This window comes from Poeciliopsis prolifica, unplaced genomic scaffold, assembly GCF_027474105.1.
Source record: "Poeciliopsis prolifica strain line A6 unplaced genomic scaffold, Auburn_PproV2 SCAFFOLD021, whole genome shotgun sequence".
Taxonomy (NCBI): domain Eukaryota; kingdom Metazoa; phylum Chordata; class Actinopteri; order Cyprinodontiformes; family Poeciliidae; genus Poeciliopsis; species Poeciliopsis prolifica.
In genome coordinates, this window is record NW_026562396.1 from 3,964,994 (window position 1) to 3,985,471 (window position 20,478).

The window sequence follows — 20,478 nt, forward strand, 5'->3', positions numbered from 1 at the left end:
AACATACCCAGCCATTTTTCTGGCAATGTTGATTTATGTTTTATATTAACATACCCTTCTTCTGCTGTATTTTTCTTACTAAAGCACAAATACATGTTGAAGTTATTGAAGTAGAAGTTCAAGAATCACTGCACTGGAAAATGTTGATGGTTTTTTTTAATTGAACATGGGTAATTTGTTTGTTAGTTTTTTCCAACTAGTTATTGGAGAAACTTTTTGCCTTCTTTCAATGTTCCATCTGCTGGTAGTTTTTTTTTTTTTCATACTTTCCTACAGAAACTAATATCCCATGATATGCTAAACCCTCCTGATCTCAGGTTCATCCCATGTGTTGAATTGCTGAAGTGCATCACACTAAATGAACAATATCGGATCACGCTGTCTGCCTCTCCTAAAGTCTGCACCCGGCCTCTGACCTTGGTGTTACCCAGGGGATCTGTGCCATGTGTCCCCTCAGCTGTGGAGAATTAAGCACACTCTTGATTTTTTTTTTGCTTCTGATGCTTAAAGGTTTGATGCCCTCACAATTGGCATTTGACTGACACAAGTGAGTGCGGGAGCTGCAACGAAGTTGCCGTGGATGGGTCGGGATGGCCCTTGTGTTTTGGAGAGTGTAATAGCTAATCTTGCGCGCTGGCAGTTTTGATCCCTCTGAGTGGTAAGGGATGGAGGCATGGTGCCTTCATGTCTCCGGGATCAGCTCTGCTAAGTCTGAGCTTAAGAAGGAGATCCGGTATGAGAGTGAAACTACAAAGGCTGCGGGCCTGAAATAGTGCAAGAAATGGGGAGAGCAAGAGCACACATGCTGCACATGTTGCTCATCTGATCCACCATAAGCTGCATACATAACATCAGAGTCAGCCATGCCAAAAGATATCAATGACTGAATGTCAGTCCTGGTGGCAACATATTGAAGCACATTGGTTCACACTGCCCCCTGCTGGCAGATAATCAGCAAACACCCAACGTAGCTTTGCATTATTGTTCATAATATGCAAAGATGGAGAGAAACTTTATTCCTAAAACCTTCATAAAATACTTTAAGTCATTTAAGTTTTATTTAGAACACCAACACAAGCTGTAAAAAACAGTTTGAATCCATCCATCCCATATGTTATATTAAAAATAATCTGATATTAGATCTGTTCCTTATAAATCTGGCATAACAATAACAGTACCAATAATACATTTATTAATTTCCTAATGCAGGAAACTTATCGGCCTTTAAGGAAAACAGGAGCCATATCTGAGAAAGAGATTATTTTATTGTTTTTATTTCAATGTTTCCAAAGGAGAGAGAGCAAAGAGAGGATTGTTTGAGAATCAGTAGAAGGTGACAGGAGGGAAGCGATGAGGAAAACATGATTTTTTTTTTTTTTTTTTTTGTTGTTGTTCCATTTTATTTTATTTTTCTCAGCAACAAATCTTCAGGAAAGGAAAGTACTCTCAGTAAAAACCCTGGCTGTGTTTTGTCTGTGTTCAGCACTCACTGTTTTAGCAGAAGCGATCAGGAAGAAGCACCACGACTGTACATGTTTGACCTTTTTCCTTCTTTCCAGATGGTCATTCAGAAATAAAGTGAAGGGAAAAAACAAAACAAAAGTAAAACTCTGCTTTTCACTTTTGGCCATTGCAGTTTGCAGATCTTAGGAAATACAGCTTTTTGATGTAATTTCAAATGCCATGAAATTCTACAAATATTTTGTCTTTTTTAATGTACTTCCCACACAATTCTTTAATTTTGAAGTCATTTTAAGCTCATCCAAAGAGTTTGGGATGTGCAAAGTTTTTAATCCTTGCAGAAACCAGGAGAGGTATGAAAAATCTGGCTTAAATACAAACTGCTGTTACAGAGGAACTTTTGAGTGTCTAAAATGGAGCATTGCTTGTCACGTTGTGGAAAAAAGAAACACCAGAAGAAAAGCAAAGACAAATTGAGATAAAAATTTCAAAAGCATTTCTTTTTCTTTCCCATTTCAATGATTATGAGGAGGAATGCTGCACATGGGAGACAAACGGCAGAAGTCCTGTTTAGCCAGCTCCTGAGCGTGGCTTCTGGTTCGCAGCGTTCAGTCTGGCGAGAAGGGGCTTTACCTGCAAACCCGACAGCACCAGCTGATTCCAGCAAAACCGTGAGGTAGATAACCGGTCAGACCGACCACAAGAGTAAAACAAAGCCTCCAAAGTAGATGCCCATTGGGTGTCGAACTTGTAAAGTCATAAAGGTACGGCTCCTGCTTCATGTTTAGACCATTTAAAAAAAAGAAAAAGGAAATAGGAAAAATAAGGAATCACCGTGCTCTCAGTTGGTCACCTTTGTTCTTAGTATTGCCGTGGAACTCTCATTGTCTTTATTGCTACCAAACGACTTAGATAGCTTCATGGAAAGCTCCATGATTTCACACACACAATTGATCAATTGGAATAGAAGAATGACACCTGATCAAGTTGGATGAAAGAATGTTGGACGATGTTCAATGTTACGTGAGGAAGGCACCGTTTCCAATAATAAATTCATTAATTTCCTAATGAAATGGTTGTCTGTGTTAGCTTTCAAGTGCAGCTGGGGCACGTGTGTCGTCAGCTGTCCACTCTCCTGCAGCTCTGAAAACCTAAACGAAGTGATTCTAAAAGCTTCAGTGCAAACAAGGCCCGCTAATGTCGGTCGTACACCACGAATGAAACAAGCTTGTAAAAACGTGGAGAACTCAGAAAAAGGGAGGGGAGAAAGATCTCAGTCCCATGCATTGCAAATGTCACATCATACTTGGATTGGGTGGGAAGGGGTGTTTTAGGGGGGACAGGTGGGTGGGAGGGTGTCTTTGAAAAGGAGAGTAAGAGAAGGATGTTGTTTCTTATCAAAATATATCTACTTTTTTTCTTTTTTCAATCTTACTTAATTTCCCCGTGATTAGCCGACTGTTTGAGTCCATTTAAGTTGTGTTCAATTCCCACTAAAAATGTCGGGGCTGTGCAAAAAAAATGTTTGTGTATCTGGTCCAATCGGGGCAGACGGTCGCTTTTATCCCTGCGATATCCTCAGCAACTTCCCAACTGCCCTCCGGCTCACAGAGCTGCAATGTGGCCTGGAAAATACAATTAGATTACTAATATTAGGGGGGTTGGTGCAAACTAATCCATTTAGTTTTACATAATTTACATGGAAAGTTTTTAAAAGCAACCTTTAAAGGAATTGTTTTATTTACCATCAATATATGAAATAAAAATCCTGGAAAAAAAATACATGCTTGAGTTTCAATCATAAACTAGAGCACACTGTACCTGTGCATTACTTGCTGAGTTGACTGTAAGGAGACGAGTTGTTGGAAGAATCCACTTGCTGCAGCGTGCCGTTTTCCTGCAAAGCAAGAGCAGCATCTCTCATTTAGAGCCCGATAATAACCGCCCTCTGTGTGAGAAAATTGATGGTTTTGGAGGACGAATGCTTCAAAAGCAACTCGGGGCTTTTATAAATCGAGGACTTCTGGACACAGGCACAGGCTGCTGTCATTTTCTGAAGTAATTACTGCTTTTAGATGTGTTGCATTTAAATGGATGCTGCGCGGAGGGCGATATGAAGCGATTTTACAGAGAACTTACAGCTGCTGTCTGCAGTGGGGGGTACTGTGGCATGTAGGCTCCCTGGACCCCGGGGTTGGCAGCGATGTACTGTGAGGCACAGAAGAAAAATCAAATCAAATCCTCACTTTTGCTCACTGTGCATCCTACAGTATCAAATGCATGGGAAGGTGACATCAGACATTATATTCCTATTGCACTATAACTTATACATGCATTGAAACTGGAGGTATATATTAAAAAGTGTAATGGGGGTATTTTAAGAAAATGCTGTAGCAATACTTTTATTAACACACAACTATGTATGTAACTGGTTTACTGTAAAAAAAAACTACAAAGATTACAATTGTGGAGAATCTTCTCTAATTACAGAAGATAAGTTTTAACCTTATAAATCTCTCAAAGGGGAAATTATAGAAAATGCACATGTCAGCCATTTTGGATATTGAGATCTTGGTTTCCAACATCAGAACATTCGCCACATAAATTTTAATTTCTGATTTCTGGGTTGAAATAAAGTAGAGCGTAGCGACTCGTAACCTCTGGACACAACCCCACTATTTAGATTGTGTGGATAAAACTAAATGAGGGAACCATAGCTAACGAATGATTGTGATTGGGGTTATGTTTGAAAGTCAGACAAATAAATAAAAAAGAACAGCAGTTTAACATTCTTATAAGTCTCCTGCAAACTTTGATGTTATCCAAAGACAGTGTTCAATCTAAAAACAAAAAAGGAAAACAAAAAAAAAGAATGCAATGGAGTTAGTCCCACACACCGCTCCTGTGTTTCCCAACGACAGCTGGCCCATCTGCTGAGTAATCATTGCTGTGGGATGCATTGACATGGAGGGATCCACAGAGGGAGACATCACAGCAGCCTGCGGCACAAGGCAGTTCAGCTTTAGCATCATGTCACATGATAAAGAGTTTTGCCAAATCAGTCTTCACTTTGCAGCAGCAAAAATAGCAAACCCCAAGCAAGAAAACAAAACAACAACAGCAAAACCCCAGAACAATTATGGACAAAAAATATACCAAACACCTAAAAAATACAGGTGTAGTCAACTGACAGATGATGTGCTCATTTTTTTCTTTCCATATCTGTGAGAGTGTACTTATTAACCACTGGTTATGTTTGGAGTCAGATTTGATGCTCAGAAACCACCATTTGGCAGCTTGTCGATTTTCAAATGGAGTGTGCTCCTTTAAGCATTAATGCCTTTCGGGAACAGTTCATTTCCCAGCAGAAAGTGTGTGTGCGTCTGTGTGTGTGTGTGTGTGTGTGTGTGTGTGTGTGTGTGTGTGTGTGTGTGTGTGTGTGTGTGTGTGTGTGTGTGTGTGTGGGGGGAGGGGACACAGCAGCAGACACTTGTTCCAGTGGAAACCATCTGTTGGAAGAGTCAAAGAGTCACAAGACTGTCTCTGCTTCAGGCATTTCCTGCTGGATCCACAGAGACGGCGCAGGGGAAGGGAGGGCTGAATGTCTCCTTAGTTATTCCCGTTCTCTTTCATTGCTCTCCCCATCACACACTCCAACAGAGAGCGGCTGTATCCCACAGCCTGTGTCAGCTTGGTCTTTCCCCGCATTATGTTTAGGGAACTTTGAGTGTTGGGTTGACTGTGTCAGCAGAGCGGGCTGAATAAAGAGCGAACAGCACTGAGCTCAGCCCTTTAGCCTCAACTGCACCACATACACACACACACCCATTTCCTGTATGCATAAAATGGTGTTAGGGGTGTGTTTTATATACATATATATATATTTTCTGTTCACTTACCGGGTGTTGCATGATGTATGGTTGATGCGCCACCCAAGAATGACTCTGAACCTAACAGAGGGTGAGAAAGTGAGACACAAAAGATAAGAAGCGTTCATGTTACCCACAATCAGATGCCATTAACCACAGTTTGTCTGTGTGTGTGTGTGTGCGCGCGTGTGTGTGTGTGCAAATCTACAAATAGATATAAGCAAATATCTGAAAGATATTAATCAGTGTTTGAGTCTTTAACAACTAATCCAGCTTTGTTAGATTGTTCATTTACAATTCTTAAAAAAAATGTCCAGACCTTTCAGCTTTTAGCACGCATGTCTGTTTCACTGATGAGCTCAGAAAGTTTCCTGTGTACTGTGAAGCTGTGTCAGTGTGATTAGTCATTCCCATTAACTTTAGTCATCTGCCGTGGCTGCATTACAAACAACCTGAATAAAATGCTGCCTTTTTTCCCGGAGCTGGTAAGCGGTTCCTCATATAATTGAGCTTCTGTTGAAAAAATCCCCAGTATAATTTTTGACAGCTCCTTTTAAATGTGATATACAAATCAATTTCAGACTTTTAAACCGTTGTTCCTACTTTCATGGCGATGTTACTATAAATTGTGATATTTGGGAATTTATTTAAATATTTTTTTTACTGCAGCCAATTAAACTGCTGCCTCTTTTTCTTTAAATATGAGCATATAACACCAATACTGGCCTCACTCACTAGCTTTATGTCACTTTTGTTGTTTAATTAAATATTTTATTGATAGTTTTTAAAATTCTAAATTACAGGACATTTTTATAGTCAAGTCTGAAAACTAGATTCCCTCAGGCGATGTATATCCAGAGGATTATCTCAGTAAACACCTTGAGGTAACAATTTCTCGTCTATGTAACTGCATATCTATGTGTTAGAAACACTAGAGAGCTGAGAAACTTTCCTGTAATCTTTAATCATAGTAAAGCTTGATTTATGTAGATGTATTTCAACTTGTTATTTCTCGATGTTGTTCTTTGTGTCTTTTTTTTCTCTTTACCACTCTTAATTAGGGTAGTTTTTTTGTTTTTTTTTTTGCTAACCAGCAATTTATTGCAACATCTATTTTTCTTTAGGACTGAGGAATAACAATTTCTGAATCTTGATTATGCTTAATTTGGAGCTTTTGTTTCTCATTTTGCCATTTCAGAGCACCAGCTTGATTGAGATTGAGGTTTAGACTGCTGGTGTCCACCAGAGGGCTCTTGGCCTTCCAACCTTAAAACACTCAAACCTAAAAAGGTTAACAGGTGCTCCAGTCACAGGTTAAGGTGGAGCTTTAATGGAAACGGACCAAGTGCCAACTTCTTGACCAAGGGAAGTAAAGATCTCTGATTTTTATGTCTCATCAAATGTTTCCCTATTTTAATTGAAGCCTTTATTTTATCCAAATATAAAATCATCAAAACTTTAAATCTGTTTAATTACTAGTGTTAGTGTCAGATAGAAAACACTGCAAAACAGAACAAAACAAAAGTCTAAAAAAAAAAAACGTTATTCTTCTCTTTCAAATTAAGAGCAAATTTTTGATCGGTTTGCTGGAATTAATAGAAATCGCAATAACTCTTGTCAGAAATCTTATTTTATCTAATATTTCTCAGCATTATTTCACTTCCACAAATACACGCTTTATTAAGAGATTACTTAACGTTTAGCCGATCAGCCTGCTTTCCATTAGCAGTCGATTGCGGCCCGAGGCCGTAAGCGTTTCAGATATGGTTTAACACCTTTTTTTATATTTCTAGCTCCTGAGCAAGTGAGAAATAACCAAACCCGAAACTCATGTGATGAAGGCCACGCCTTAAAATGCACACTGAAGTCAGCAAAGAAATGGTGATACTCCAGACTTTGCTTGTCTGTTTTATGTTTATGTTGGTTTATTAAAATGACTCTTTGAATACCTGATAAGCAGAGACGGGAGACATGTATGGAGACATTGCAGGCTGCACAGTCATTATTCTATTGGCCACTGGATACGGAGAGGGATAATATCTAGAGGAAGAAAAAATAAAATAAAACACAACAATGTTGTTATTTTTGTTCAATGGGCTCAGAAATAACTAATGTGAAGCTTAAAGCCATCCAAATGTTCAAAAAATCTTATATTAAAATAATTCCTGAAAAATTAAGTCAGTTAATCTATTATTAACCACAATTTGAAAAATACAGGTAGAGTTGAATGTTTTCAGTCAATGTGATGACATTAGTATGACCTTTATTTAAAAAAAAAAAAATCATGCTTTCCTACACAAAGTAAATTGTTACATATTAACAGCAACTTTAAGAGATAAAGATCAGGACATCAAGTTATTAAGTAATTGAACAGGGTTAATATCGTTCACTGCCAGGCCAGAGCGCTAACGTCATTTGGCGGACATGGAGGGCCAGTTTTCACTGGGGGAAAACCCGCCAGCATTCCACCGTTAAGGTTATTTGTCCAAACAAATAAAAATACCAAGATTGACTTCAGGGCATTTTCTCACAAAAGGTTTTAAAGGACTGGACAAACTTCTGTAGAGAGAGAGAGTAACTTACCCGTTCTGTATGGCTGCTGTGGAGGGGTCATAGGTCAGCGTCATGGCGCCCTATGGAAACAACAACAACAAGAAAGTTCAGGCTAATTCTGACTCAAATCATGCTCATCATTTCTTTTTTTGAAAACAGTTTTTTGATGTCGTCTCGAAATGACTTAGTTTATTTAATCCAGCTGATGAAAGTGATGTGAGGCTGTTTGATTTGATTCCATGTTAAGACGTGATTTTTTTGTTTTCTTCTAATATTTCTTCAACAGATTTTCAGGAATTTTGAAAAGTTGTGAAAATTAAGAATCACCGATCTGTACATGTTGTGCTTCCTCTATGCAGGATGGTGGGGGACAGAAAGCCAGTCCTTCAAAAGGCAACACAGGGACATGAGGTGCAGGCATTCAGGCATGCTCACACACACACACACACGCACACGCACACGCACCCACGCACACACACACACACACACCTAAGGCGTAAGTAAAGCTGCTAATTGACCTAATATGCTTTTGAACTGTATAAAAACCTGGAGAGAACTCACATTCTTAGGTTTTCTTATGCACAAGAAAACCTAAGACCTTTTTTGTGCAAGTCAATTGCACCACCGCATAGCTCACATTTTTATGCAGAATATAACCTTTCCTAGTTAAAAGTTGTTTTATTAAGAGGTTCATGTTTACGCAGAAGTTTTGGAAGCACCTTTGTGTCAGTGATTCTGAGATGCCTTCCTTGCCGTGACCACAGCTTGCTTAAAAAATTATTTATTTCTTTTCTGTCCACTGCTGGTGGCAACAATAGGTTAGGATTTGTTTGTATTGGCTTTCCAGTCCAATCTTCAGTTGTTGTTTTTTTCCCCAACACTTATGAAACAAAATAAAAATTCAGATTCACAGAATTACTATGTAGTTTTGGATATTTTTTGTTCATTTAAATAACTGAATCTCTTTTAAATGCGATAGAAAAATTTTAAACCCATTACTTATTTAAAAGTTGGCTGATGTCTGAATAGAAAAGGTTTTAAAAATGAGCTTTTACATAGGTTAAAAACAGTGATCAAAATCTCATACAGCAAATAATAGAAGAGGATTTTAAACATACTAGTCTGAGGTCGCCTGACTGTCCGTTGGGAACATATCCACTGTGAGCATGTTTCTTTCTTTGACTGTCAGCAAACTTACATAGCAAAGGCTGAGACGGTCCTGGAAGACAACATGTCAGTACACAGGCAAATAAAATTATTACCGTTAATATTTCATTTAAATGAAAATAGACAGAAAAACGAAGGTCATTTACCCAGAGATCCAGAGGCTAATTTGATGAACTTGCCATTAAAGTGGGAGATGACTGCGTTGCACTGCTCTGTCGTATCCATCCTGTAAGAGAGACACGAACGCTGACACACCAGCTGGAACAATGTCTTTTTAATATAAAGTGTTCATGTTCTGCATAGCTACAACATACACTCAATCAGTGTTATTATGCTTTGCTGCTTTTTTTCCAAACAATGTTAAAAGCAGGTTTCTGGTGCACTAGGGTTTTCTCGCGGGTCGTTGTTTGCCGGTCTTCTATTTTTTTTTTTTTTTTTTTGCGCATGAACAGCAACTACAAATAGTCGAAGCTGAACACCAGATCACATAAAGCGGCAGAGCGCTGAAGGCTTTTGCCGCAACTGTTTCAAAGGTGATTCATCAGGCAAGAAGCGGATGTGCTTCCTTTCAGTGTATCCTGCGACAAACCTGGCAAAGCCCACGCCTCTGCTGTTACCGCTGTAGTCCCGGAGGATTCGAGTGGAGACAACCTGACCGAAGGGCTGCAGCATCTTCTCCAGCTCTCTCTCATCCACCGACAGAGGCAGGTTGGAAATGTAAAGGTTTGTGGGGTCCTGCTCCTGCTGCTGCTCGGAGACGGGAAGAGAAAATGTGAGAATTTTACATCCCTGGAAGAAGAAAAGACGGAAAGAGAGCTAAAACGCAGACAATTCACTTCATCTTTGCTGACAAACGGATGAGTCAGAACACTGACTTTACTCAGGTCTTGGTCAAGGGAACGCATGGGTTAAACAAACATTTTTAAGTTCTTCTGCACACAAACATGTAGCCGCGCACAGTGCATCCCACTTCATCTGCTCTGAGCAGCCGCTCGGCGCCTCGACGGTCTCCTGGAAACGGCATGAGAGCGCCGTCGTCATAGCTACTGCAACACACAACCTGTGTTCTGCCATGTTTGATAAAAACTGAGCAGCCACACGCAGGTCTCCCGAGAGCAGTGACTCATCAGCGAGCAGCAACACGCACATGCAGAAAAACGATTGGACTGAAAGAGATTTTATGCCGCTGTTGGTATTTGAGAGAAACCATTTAAGATAACGCATAAATATCCCATTTCTTTACAGTGCTTAGGTGCTAAATATCTCTCTGCTTCTTGGCAAAACTGTGGAATTAATGTGATTAATTAATTACATTGATTCCATATGTAAAAATACATACGGAAGCAGCTAGGTTGATAAATTATTGTGCCATTATGTCCCTGGGGTCAGAGGAGGAACAACACGACGGCTAAAACACGTTCAGCTTCAACATGCAACTGACAAAAATGCAAACAGTCAAAAAAGCACAACTTCAAAGGAAAGGTTTGAAAGAATGAAAAGTATGCACACACACACACACACACACACACACACACACACACACACACATGCACGTAGACGTGCAGGCGTGTGCATATCAGGCTTACCTTGGCCATCTGGGCCTGAATGCCGCTGGTTTTCAGAGCATGTACTGCCTTTAGAGCAGCAGCTGGGCTGTCAAAGTCCACAAAGCCGTAACCTGATGTTTGTGGGACAAGATTTCTATCAGCAGTCATTAAACCAAGAGAACAGTCAATTTCTGCTGTCAGCATTCCGGATAAATGCATGACACAAATAAATAAAAGTCACCATGTAAAATATTCAGCCTATTTGCAGTGTGCTTATTAGGTTCTGTAAACCACATGAGGCTGGTGGTATCTGCCAGTCTGTCAAGTCCAAGACGTTGTGAAGTGGATATTCTTTTTTGCAGTACATCCGGGAACATTTTTTCTGTTACACAAGTCAATGCCCTTCAGGGAAACATCATTTCCACTAAAGGGTACACCAGCAAAGGCCTCCTGTACTTCTGATCAGAACTTCCTCTTGCTCTCTAGGATCTCCATCGACATTTGAAGGCTACTTGAATGTAGCCAGTGGAGACAGTCACATTTCAGTGTGAAAGCAATGATGACACAATGTGAGGTTTTTTCAGACGTTACTTTTGCAATGTTGCTGCCAGAGTTATCACATTTGCACATGGACATCTGAAAATATATCAGTTTACTACAGTACTCTGTGGCTCACCACTGCAGCTGTGACAGCTTCAACTCTTCTGGGACGCTTTCCACCAAAGTTGGGAGTATGTTTATGGGAATTGTTGATCATTCTTCCAGAAGTATGTAAGTCAGGCACTGGTGTTGGGGAATCAACGTACCACATATGTTCCAGTTTGTTCTGTCCCGACTCAAATGGTTGGTTCTTTAAGGTATCTGTGCAAACCAGTCAAGTTCTTATGGACTTTGCTTTTTGTCCTGGTGTGCAATGCAACTGTCCAAAATGTCTTTGTATTTTGAAGCACTTCATTTTACTAGAACTAAATGAAAACCCCGCGTTGTAGTCTGCACCAAACTGTGCACTTTACACAATGATGTCAGGGAATTAGCAACTGCCTGGCCAGTCCTTCATCCTTACCCATCCATTGGGTTTCCAAACAGAGAGGGATGATTCATCCCTCCAAAAAAAATGACTCTTCCAGAGCCCAGAGAAGAATGTTTTACAAGCACAAGGTTTTGCAGAAGACTACATGATGTTAGGTTTGGATGCAGCTTTTTGGCCCCGGAAGCCTCGTCCACAAGCGCTCCATGGCATTTTCTTGAGCCACATGAAGTCTGCAGGCCTGTAGCTCTGGACACTGTGTGCCTTATTATCATGATTTTCATTATCAATCACTTCCATTATATTTTGATTAAAAACATCAAAACATTTCTTCAGCAGCATGAGAGGATGCAAGGAGAGGGCTTCCCCTTCGTGACTCGGTATGGTGGATCAAAGGCAGTGAGAACAGATCACACGTCATGGATAAAGTACGACTTGCTACAGGTTGTTGTAGGGAGTTTTAACAGTGAGGTGTGGTTGTCTTTTCATTTTTCTAAGTGGCCAATCTCTAAATAGTCAGAGTCAATGATACGAACTTGGTACTACCATAAGTCTGGTATTGTGTAAAGATAAAAATAAAATATGTGTTCTTGTTAACTTCAGTGTGATTACTTTTGAGTTGTATGAAGTGGGTAATTGGAGACCTGAACTCATCATGGTAACTTATGTGGATCATTGACAGCGTAACGTATGCACAATGGCATGAAACCAGATAACATGATTTTTTTCTCAGACATAGATTTCTCTAACTTTACTTTAAACTGAAAAATATGCCATTTTTTTCATTTTCAAGTACAATCTTAATGTTTCCCTGTAACACAGCTCGCCACTGTTTTCCGCTGATTCTACGAGGAGAGAGAACGTGTCTGTAGATCCTCTAAACCTGTCTGTCTGGGATAATCCATCTTAATCTGCTTTTGTTTTCGTCAAACTTTTTGTTACCATGGAAGCGCAGAAAAGATTTTGTATAATTCAATGTGCCTCAATGGGAAGCCACAGAAGTTTGGCGAGAGAGGGAACAGAAGCATTCATGGCCAGCCCTCACAAAGACTGGTTATCAGGCTAAACAACTAATCCATTTATGAACACTTAGGATATTGAAACAAACCAGATGCTTCCTCAAATGGTTCAAAACATGCATACAAAAGCTGAACCTACTGCTGCTGAGCTAACTGACCTTTGCATTTGTTGGTCGTCTTGTCGAGGATCGCCTTGGCCGACTGAATCTTTCCATACCTGTGTACACAACAAAATGCACATTAGTGTCAAAGAACCCTCATCTAGAGTGGAGACCGCATCTTTGACTGATGCTGATGGCAATTTCCGTTCGTTCCCAAAGGAGGGAATGTGTTCTTGAAGAGGAGAATAGTGCTTTCTCTTAACGCTCTGCAAGGTGGATTCAGTCATTTTCACTTAAGCATCCATACTTTTAAATCTTAGTCTGATCTCCTGTTTCTTTCACAAGCTGTTTACAAATGCATCTTTGTTTTGTTTTGTTTTTTGTCACATTTAATAAACTCACAATTAAAGTTTTTTGGGTTTTGTAGCCTTACTCACAAACCCAAATAACTTAAAGAAACACCAAAGTCTGCAAAAAACGTTTGTCGCTAACATTCTTTGATATGATTTTATTTTTTTTTTAATAACGATACTGATCTGTGAAGCCGGCGTAATGAAAATGTTGCCATTCCCAGCAATCCTTCTAAAATAAAAAGAAGTAATCATTAGGTTGTTTCTGAAGCTTGCACACTCGTTTCCTTCAACATTAGCAGAAGTGTAGTTCGTTAATGTAAATATTGTTCTGGTTCTGGAAGTAGCAGGAGCCACTAGCAATTTATTAGCAATATTGTGTTTTAAAAATAAATGTATTTTTGACATTTTGAATAAAATGAAATATTTGTTGCCACATTTTCAAAGGCCCCAATGATCCCTGAAGGTTCAATCCTAGAAACGGCCCTGCTGGGGGTCCAGTAAAGACGACTTATTCGGCAAAGTAAAGCTGTTCATGTTAATGGAGAGGAGCTACACACTCCATCAAACATATTTTCCAACAACCTTAATATAATTTTATTACCCCAGGCTTCTATTTTACGTCTGGCTGAAATGTGACACAAACTGTGAGCTGCTGCGTGGATTTGGAGGCCATGCAGACTGAATGTCTCGCTCATTTCAACATGCATACTGTGTTGCTATGAGAAGCGGTTTCGTTTCTGCTTTTGTGCTGGCAAACACCATTGGGAACAAGAACAAAACACAAGCAAACAGGACACAAACAGCTGCCGCTGCTGCTGGTTATATGGCTGAGTGCCTCTTCTTCCAATATGCGCTTGATTTAAAAGGAAAAACAAAGACAAAAATCCACTAATTATGGCATCTACCACATTAACCACTTGGACTCAAGTCTGTAGTATCAAATTATATGAAACATGTCCACTGGACGGCTGTCTTTTCTCTATAAAACAATATTTTTACAGTCTTTCACATTCCATTGGTGAGTTCCTACTTTTACATATGTATTTGCATTTATAGACCATTGAATGTTTTAGCACTTATGTGTTGCTGTGCATTATAATCTAGCCAGTCAATTTTAAAAAAGAAAAAATAGAAATCAGATTTTCAGTAAAAAACAAGGTCTTCAATTCTTTACTATTTAATTTCAATGCATCTACAGCTTAACTATGTTAAAACGCTGTTTAATTCAGTGCATGTTTCAACTAGTGCATTCCTTATAAATGTGTAAATAGGCTTATCTTCAACTTGCTAAGAGAAGCCTTGCTGAGCTGCTGAATTTTGGAGGCTTTTTGGCATAAAATTTGAACATTTCAAAATGTCCTCCAATTTGACACATTTGTCCTTCAAGAAAGGCTTCAGCCTGCACGTGTCGGCTCAGCATAGCACCAAGACTGGAAAAAGAGCTAAAAAAAAAAAAAAATGCACCAAAATGTAATTTCATCCTAAGAGCTGTTTTCTGTCGTGTTCTCCAATCCAGAGTTTCCCCAAACATTTTAACTCATGCAACGGCAAAATGACAACGGAAACGAAGTAAAAAAACCCCAAAAGAACACAATTAATAAATCAATACAAAACAGCCATTACGTTGCTTTTTAATAAGTCATTATGGCTGCTTTTAACAACACATTTTAATACTTTAATAGCAGCTTTTAGCAATCACATTTAGACTGAGTGTCATTTCTAGAGATTCCCTTAATATCTCATAACAGTGTTTGAAGACTTTGACGTTTGTGACCAGCTGGACTGTGGTGTGGCATCATTCACAGAAGTGTGAACCTTGGTTCGGTGCTGGCTAACAACATCCTGATTGTTTCTGAATATTAAAGTTGCCATATTCGGTTTACATCATTGAGTGAATGCGTGGATCATTAAAACCTGATTGTGTCACATTTATAAAGAAAACTATCAGAACTATGAACGACTGGAAAAGCACAGTATATTGCGGCGACAATTGTATGACAGGTGGCAGAAATCTTTAGGACATTAATCCAGTTACACACTTGTTTGAAAATGTCAAAAATAATAACCGTTTCGATGTTTGCAATCCAAGAAATTAACCATCTGAAATTTAAAACCCTCCTATTATGAAAAATATTAGACACAAGATGAAGTATTTGTTCTTTTATTAACGTCATTTTTTTGGTTTGGTTTTATTTTTGAGGTACAGAAATCCAGTGATTTTTACTCCAAAGCAGACTGGGGAGCTTTAGAGTAATAAACTGAGAATAATTAAAAAAAATAAAAGAATAAATAACAAAGTAGACCGCAGTTAACTCTTTCAGCAACGAAAGCTTGCAAGATCCCTTTTGTTCCATGGTGAATTAAAAATTCACTTTCTGCGAAAATCAAACTGCTTCGTTAAAACACAGCATATTTAATGTATCTGATAAGTGGATGTTATTTTGGGGTTTTAAAAACGACGATGCCTCTTTGAACTTGATGAAGGAAAACTTTGCCTGCTACTGATCTACTGCTCATCAGGCAGGATTGCAGTTTCACATCACTAACATACTTGTTTTGGGATCTTCGGCCCACTTCCAGCAATGTACCTCCAGTAGCAAGAAGCTACTGGAGGTACTATTAGCCGTATTTCCTGAAGGAGGGACATACATCCTTGTCAAATAAACACTCCAAACAGTCTGCAGAAAAATCTTAGTTGCCCCTTTAAATGTCTCTTCAGCACATTTGGACTCTCTTGAGCTTGAGATGCAATGAAACCAATGTGAAATCAGACTCCACCTCTTCTTATCTCAAAAAGATGTGCTCTTTGTGCTGTCGACACCGAGCCAGAACCGTCTGGACGTGTCTGCATGCATGTACTCACTGGTGACAGAGTTTGACCAGATCCAGGTCCGTGGTGGCGGGAGGCAGGCCTCGGATGTACAGGTTGGTTTTGCTGAGCTGCTCCAGGCCTGTGCTGCTGCTGTTGCTGCTGCTGCTGGGACTGGACGGAGTCATGGGGTAAGACTGCACACAGGAAACCCGCTGTTAGGACGTGTGCGGGCGCTTTGGATAATCGAATCTAACCAGACCGATCATAAGAGCGTGCTGGCCGTGCAGGACGGGAGCGCTGCTTCCTACTGCGTTAAAAGCTGGAGCTGATGGTCAAGCATTGCTTATTAATGACCAACACTGAACCCCGGTATACTGTGTGCAGCCGTGGAAAGACTGTAAACTAACGGCATTTTTTTCCCCCCTACTACTCTGCTATATGTTTCTAAAGAAAAGTATTAGAAAAACAAACATGTTACATTTCCCTCTGCTACGGTTTTACAGCAGCAGCAGATGTAAGTAGTCGATTTAAGCTCCCATGAAAACATATTCTGCCAAACAAAAGTGAAAGATTTACTATTGTGCAAGAGGCGCCTTTATGAATCACATTGTGATTAAATCGGCATTTTAACTAGTACATCCTGCTGTGGCCTTCCTCAGAAAACATGCCTTTTTCTTCGTGCTTGTGAGCCACTCTGCACACCCCGCACTGCTCCTGCGAAGCATTTCCTTCCCTTTACTCATTCATTAAAATCGCTCCCAGCCACCCCAAGCTCTCCAGAATCAGATCAAAGGCAGAATCACACCATCTGTCCATAACCAAAGGACAATCTACTTCGAGAGCCAAAGATGATAAAACTGCAGACAAGACTGTAAAAAAAACAACAACAACAAAAATTAAACAACAGAGCTATTCTTACAAAGGCTTGCTTTTGTTTGTTTTGTTTTTTTTCTTCTTTTTGTTTCATGCCACAGATGAGAAATGAATCTGAGGTCTGCTCTGTCCTCCAACAATCCGTCAGCGTGCGGCTACAAACTTTTCTGTTCGGGGTGTGCATCCTTCAAAAAGATGCGTACGAAGACATTCACAAGGGCATCTTGCAGCTAATCACCACCAAAACCTCATTTCCTGCAGGATTTCATTCTTAGGTTCGGCAAACCACGACTGATCATGTCTGCATCGGGGTTGAAGTCTCAACCATCTGCACTTCTTTTCTTCCTTCCTTTCTTGCTTCATCATCATATCATCATTGTCATTATTAGTAGTGTATCTATACATGTTTCTTTTTTTTCAATCCCCCCATCTAAAACTAGAAAGAAAGTGTGATGATCTCAGAGGTCAAAACAAGTCAAGTCCTACCCATGCAGCACACTGATAGCACAGCATCTATCAGTGTACACACATATATATTTATTGTTATATATATTTTTTTTTTATATAAGGACTTTGCCTGCTACTAATCTACTGCTCATCAGGCAGGATTGCTCATCTGGTCAATACGCCATGCGTACTGACCAGAGTTGGGGCCAGAGAGGGCCAAACAAGGTTACTTGGACATGAGCGTCAGAGTGTCGGTGGATGGGGGGGTCAGCCGCTGTTTTACCTCCCCGCGTATATCAGAGCATCTGCTTGGCAACTGCTGAGAGCCGTGGATCTGTGGATCTGTATCCTGACGAGTTTAATGAATCCCGTCATGCAAAGAATGAGGTGGGAACGCCGTCCCAATGTCATGTGCGCCTGGTGGCGTTTCGGTGCATTTCAATGTCCGATCACTGAAATGACCTGACGCCAAAAAAGTGCGAGCAGGGGGCATAAAATATGTGTGGCCCTATATATGTGAATGCGCGCGTGTGTGTGTGTGTATTTTTGGCCTACCTGCTTTCGATTGGTCGTCTTCAGTGGGTTGCCCGTGTTTGCAAAAATCATCCCGGAGCTTATAGATGTGTGTTGGATCCCTCCCCTCAAAAAAATAAAAAATAAAAATAAAAATAAATAACAGAAATGAAATGAAAATAAAATATAAAACAGAGCGCTAAGGCAGGAGAAACCAAGCGACGATGAAAGGATGGAGGGGAGAGAGAGAAAGAAAGAGAGAGAGAAAGAAGAGAGAGAGAGAGAGGCTTGTAAAACAGCCTTTTATAATCTCCGCATACTGAACCGGCAGGTTAACAGCGAATAAAGCCTCGGTTCTGGATAGGTGTACTGACACATCTATAATACAGTCAGATTCTTCGCCAGGCGTCGGACCAGCCCTCCGGTCCGGTTCATTGATCTACGACGTCCTGCTGCAGACCGCTCGGCTCGGCTCGGCTCGGCTGTCCCCACCTACTACAGACCGAACCATCTCCGCCTCTCCGGGGTGTTGCACGGCGCGCACACTGCGGGCTCCCCGCCTCTAAAAAAAAAAAAACCCCAACGGCGATCCGATCCGGTCGGAAATACCTCCGTTTAGATCTCTCTTATATTATCGGCGCATATTAAAAAAACGCTTTAAAGGCGCTTTTCAGGGAGGGAGGGGGGGCGGGGTGAGGGTTATTTGTACGCGCGTTGCTCGCCTCTCGCGTTGTTATCGTCCGTCCGCACATACCAAGCATTCCTCACCCCCACCTCCTCCAACCACACACACACACACACACACACATATCCTCTTCCTCTTTATGCCCTTCCCCCCATCGAGCGTGCATGACAGAGAATCAGGATGCAATGAAATATAATCAGCGACTGGCCGGTCAGGAGGTCACAGCGTCCCTGTAAAAACCCCAACTGTGTGTTGAGGAAGGAGTGTGTGTGTGAGTGAGTGTTGGGGGTCTGGGGGGGTGAGGGGGCTGGTGTGGAGTGTGGGGGGGGGGGGGATTGGATTAATAAACTGAGCAGCCAGCAAATATTTGGAAACAAAGAAGGAGCCCCCCACCCCTTCCTCCTTCTCATCATCACCTCTCATTTAGTCCTTTATGTAGATTTCCTGACATGCAGCCAGCATCTATAAGGCCCATCGATGCAGATCACAGTTGCAACATTAGACGAGGCTGAGATAAGAACACTGACAGACCAACAGGATCATTCATGCACTCCTGGTAGTTCACACACGGGCTCGACTGGCATGCGTTCTGTGCGCAAGGCGAAACATACAGAGAACATTTCCTTAATGCCGACGAAAAAAGAAACAAAAGACAAAAAAGAAGCAGAACTGCAGCAGCTCCGGTTTTCACTTCTTCAAACTCTCCAGACCTCAGTGGGTCGCCTCACGTTCAGCGTTTTGCTCTCCGTTTCTGAAGGCTTGCAGTGATCTAGAACACCAGGCAGCAGGCCGAACCAAACAACAGCTGAAGCACGTTAGATATTTTAGGCTTTTTGAAACAAAACGTTGCCTTAGCCCGAATTCATCTAGGGGGCCGATGAAAATAAAAGGCCATCGCACTTTATTAGGTACGCCTTGCTAGCACCAGATTGGATCTCCCTGTGCTTTCGGAGATGCTGTGTTTCAGCCATGTGTCAGAATCTTTCGATGGAGATTTCTTTATGCCAAATTCTGACTGTGTCGCAGCTGAAGTTAAGACTCATCGAACCTCAAAATGCTCCAGTCTGTTACTATCAAATTTAGGTGAGTCTGTGCGACTTGTAGCCTAAAGTTCCTGTTCATTGGTGGCAGAGATGGTTTCTGTTGTGGTCTTCTGTTGACGTGACCCGTCTTTCCCAAGGTTCAGCGTGTTCAGCGTGTTTGGGGACTGTATTCCTTGTGCACTACTTTCTTTGTACTTACCTTTGCCTTGCTATCATCTCCAGCCACTCTGTCAGCTACCACCTGACACCAACAAGGTATTTCCATCCACACAGCCTCCGCGCAGCTGAAACTCTCTTTCTTGGACCGTTTCTTGGAAGTCAAGAAATGGCACATGCACAAAGTTTCCAGCAGATCAGCGGTTTCTGAAACACTCCGGCTAACCCGACTGGCCCCAACAACCACGCCGCCTCTAAAGTCACTTCAACGTCTCGTCTTCCTTGATTGTGATGCTCATTCCGATCTTTCAACAAGTTGTCTTTACAGCTTCTAGATAGTTAAATTCAATTGGTTGGTGTCCATTTATTCTGCTGATTTTTAAAAAAAAGTGTTTTAGGCTTGTGAAAGGTCTTTCAAAGCTTGTCTATTGTCATCAACAGCTTTTCACCCCACTTTTCTTGTACCTTATTTTCCAAATGTATTTCTAAGCCACTTAACTCTGACCTATGAATCATTGCAGCATATAAAACGCACCCAAACCGAAGAGATGCTTGCTACTTTAGAGTTCTGAATGTTGTACTATGTCAAGTGTTTCTTCGTGAACCATCTGTGCCGTGTCTTGTAGCCAGCGATGGTGACCCCCCACCCCGCCCTATCAAACTGTGTTATCTTCTGTTTCATTGATGGAATGCGATGCATCCTAACAATCCGTGTGTTGTTGTGACAGGCTCTTAGAAACATGGCGCCTAGAGATAAATTTTAAAACTCATGCTAAGTTGGGTGTGATGTTTACAAAACAATGACTCATCTTTTGAGTCTGGGTGCATTTTTCTTGAGCTCGAATAGTTCAT

At 40.8% G+C, this 20,478-nt stretch overlaps 1 protein-coding gene across 3 annotated transcripts; it reads right to left on the reverse strand.

The window, feature by feature from the left end:
• Positions 1–1,247: 1,247 nt before the first annotated feature.
• rbms1a (RNA binding motif, single stranded interacting protein 1a) lies at positions 1,248–18,395 on the reverse strand. Of its 3 annotated transcripts, none has more exons than XM_055045029.1 (15): positions 18,117–18,395; positions 17,785–17,869; positions 15,961–16,103; positions 12,802–12,860; positions 10,637–10,728; positions 9,640–9,797; positions 9,197–9,276; positions 9,002–9,102; positions 7,914–7,963; positions 7,280–7,370; positions 5,361–5,411; positions 4,359–4,460; positions 3,601–3,669; positions 3,283–3,358; positions 1,248–3,086 (listed from the first exon to the last, which is right to left on the reverse strand). In XM_055045029.1, exons 2-14 carry the CDS (start codon positions 17,833–17,835, stop codon positions 3,290–3,292), a joined length of 1,116 nt encoding a protein of 371 aa, XP_054901004.1. In that variant the 5' UTR covers positions 17,836–17,869; positions 18,117–18,395; the 3' UTR covers positions 1,248–3,086; positions 3,283–3,289. The 3 variants fall into 3 exon arrangements, with proteins under 3 accessions (XP_054901004.1, XP_054901003.1, XP_054901002.1); XM_055045028.1 differs by having other exon boundaries at positions 18,063–18,395; XM_055045027.1 differs by having other exon boundaries at positions 17,785–18,395.
• Between the last annotated feature and the right edge of the window lie 2,083 nt (positions 18,396–20,478).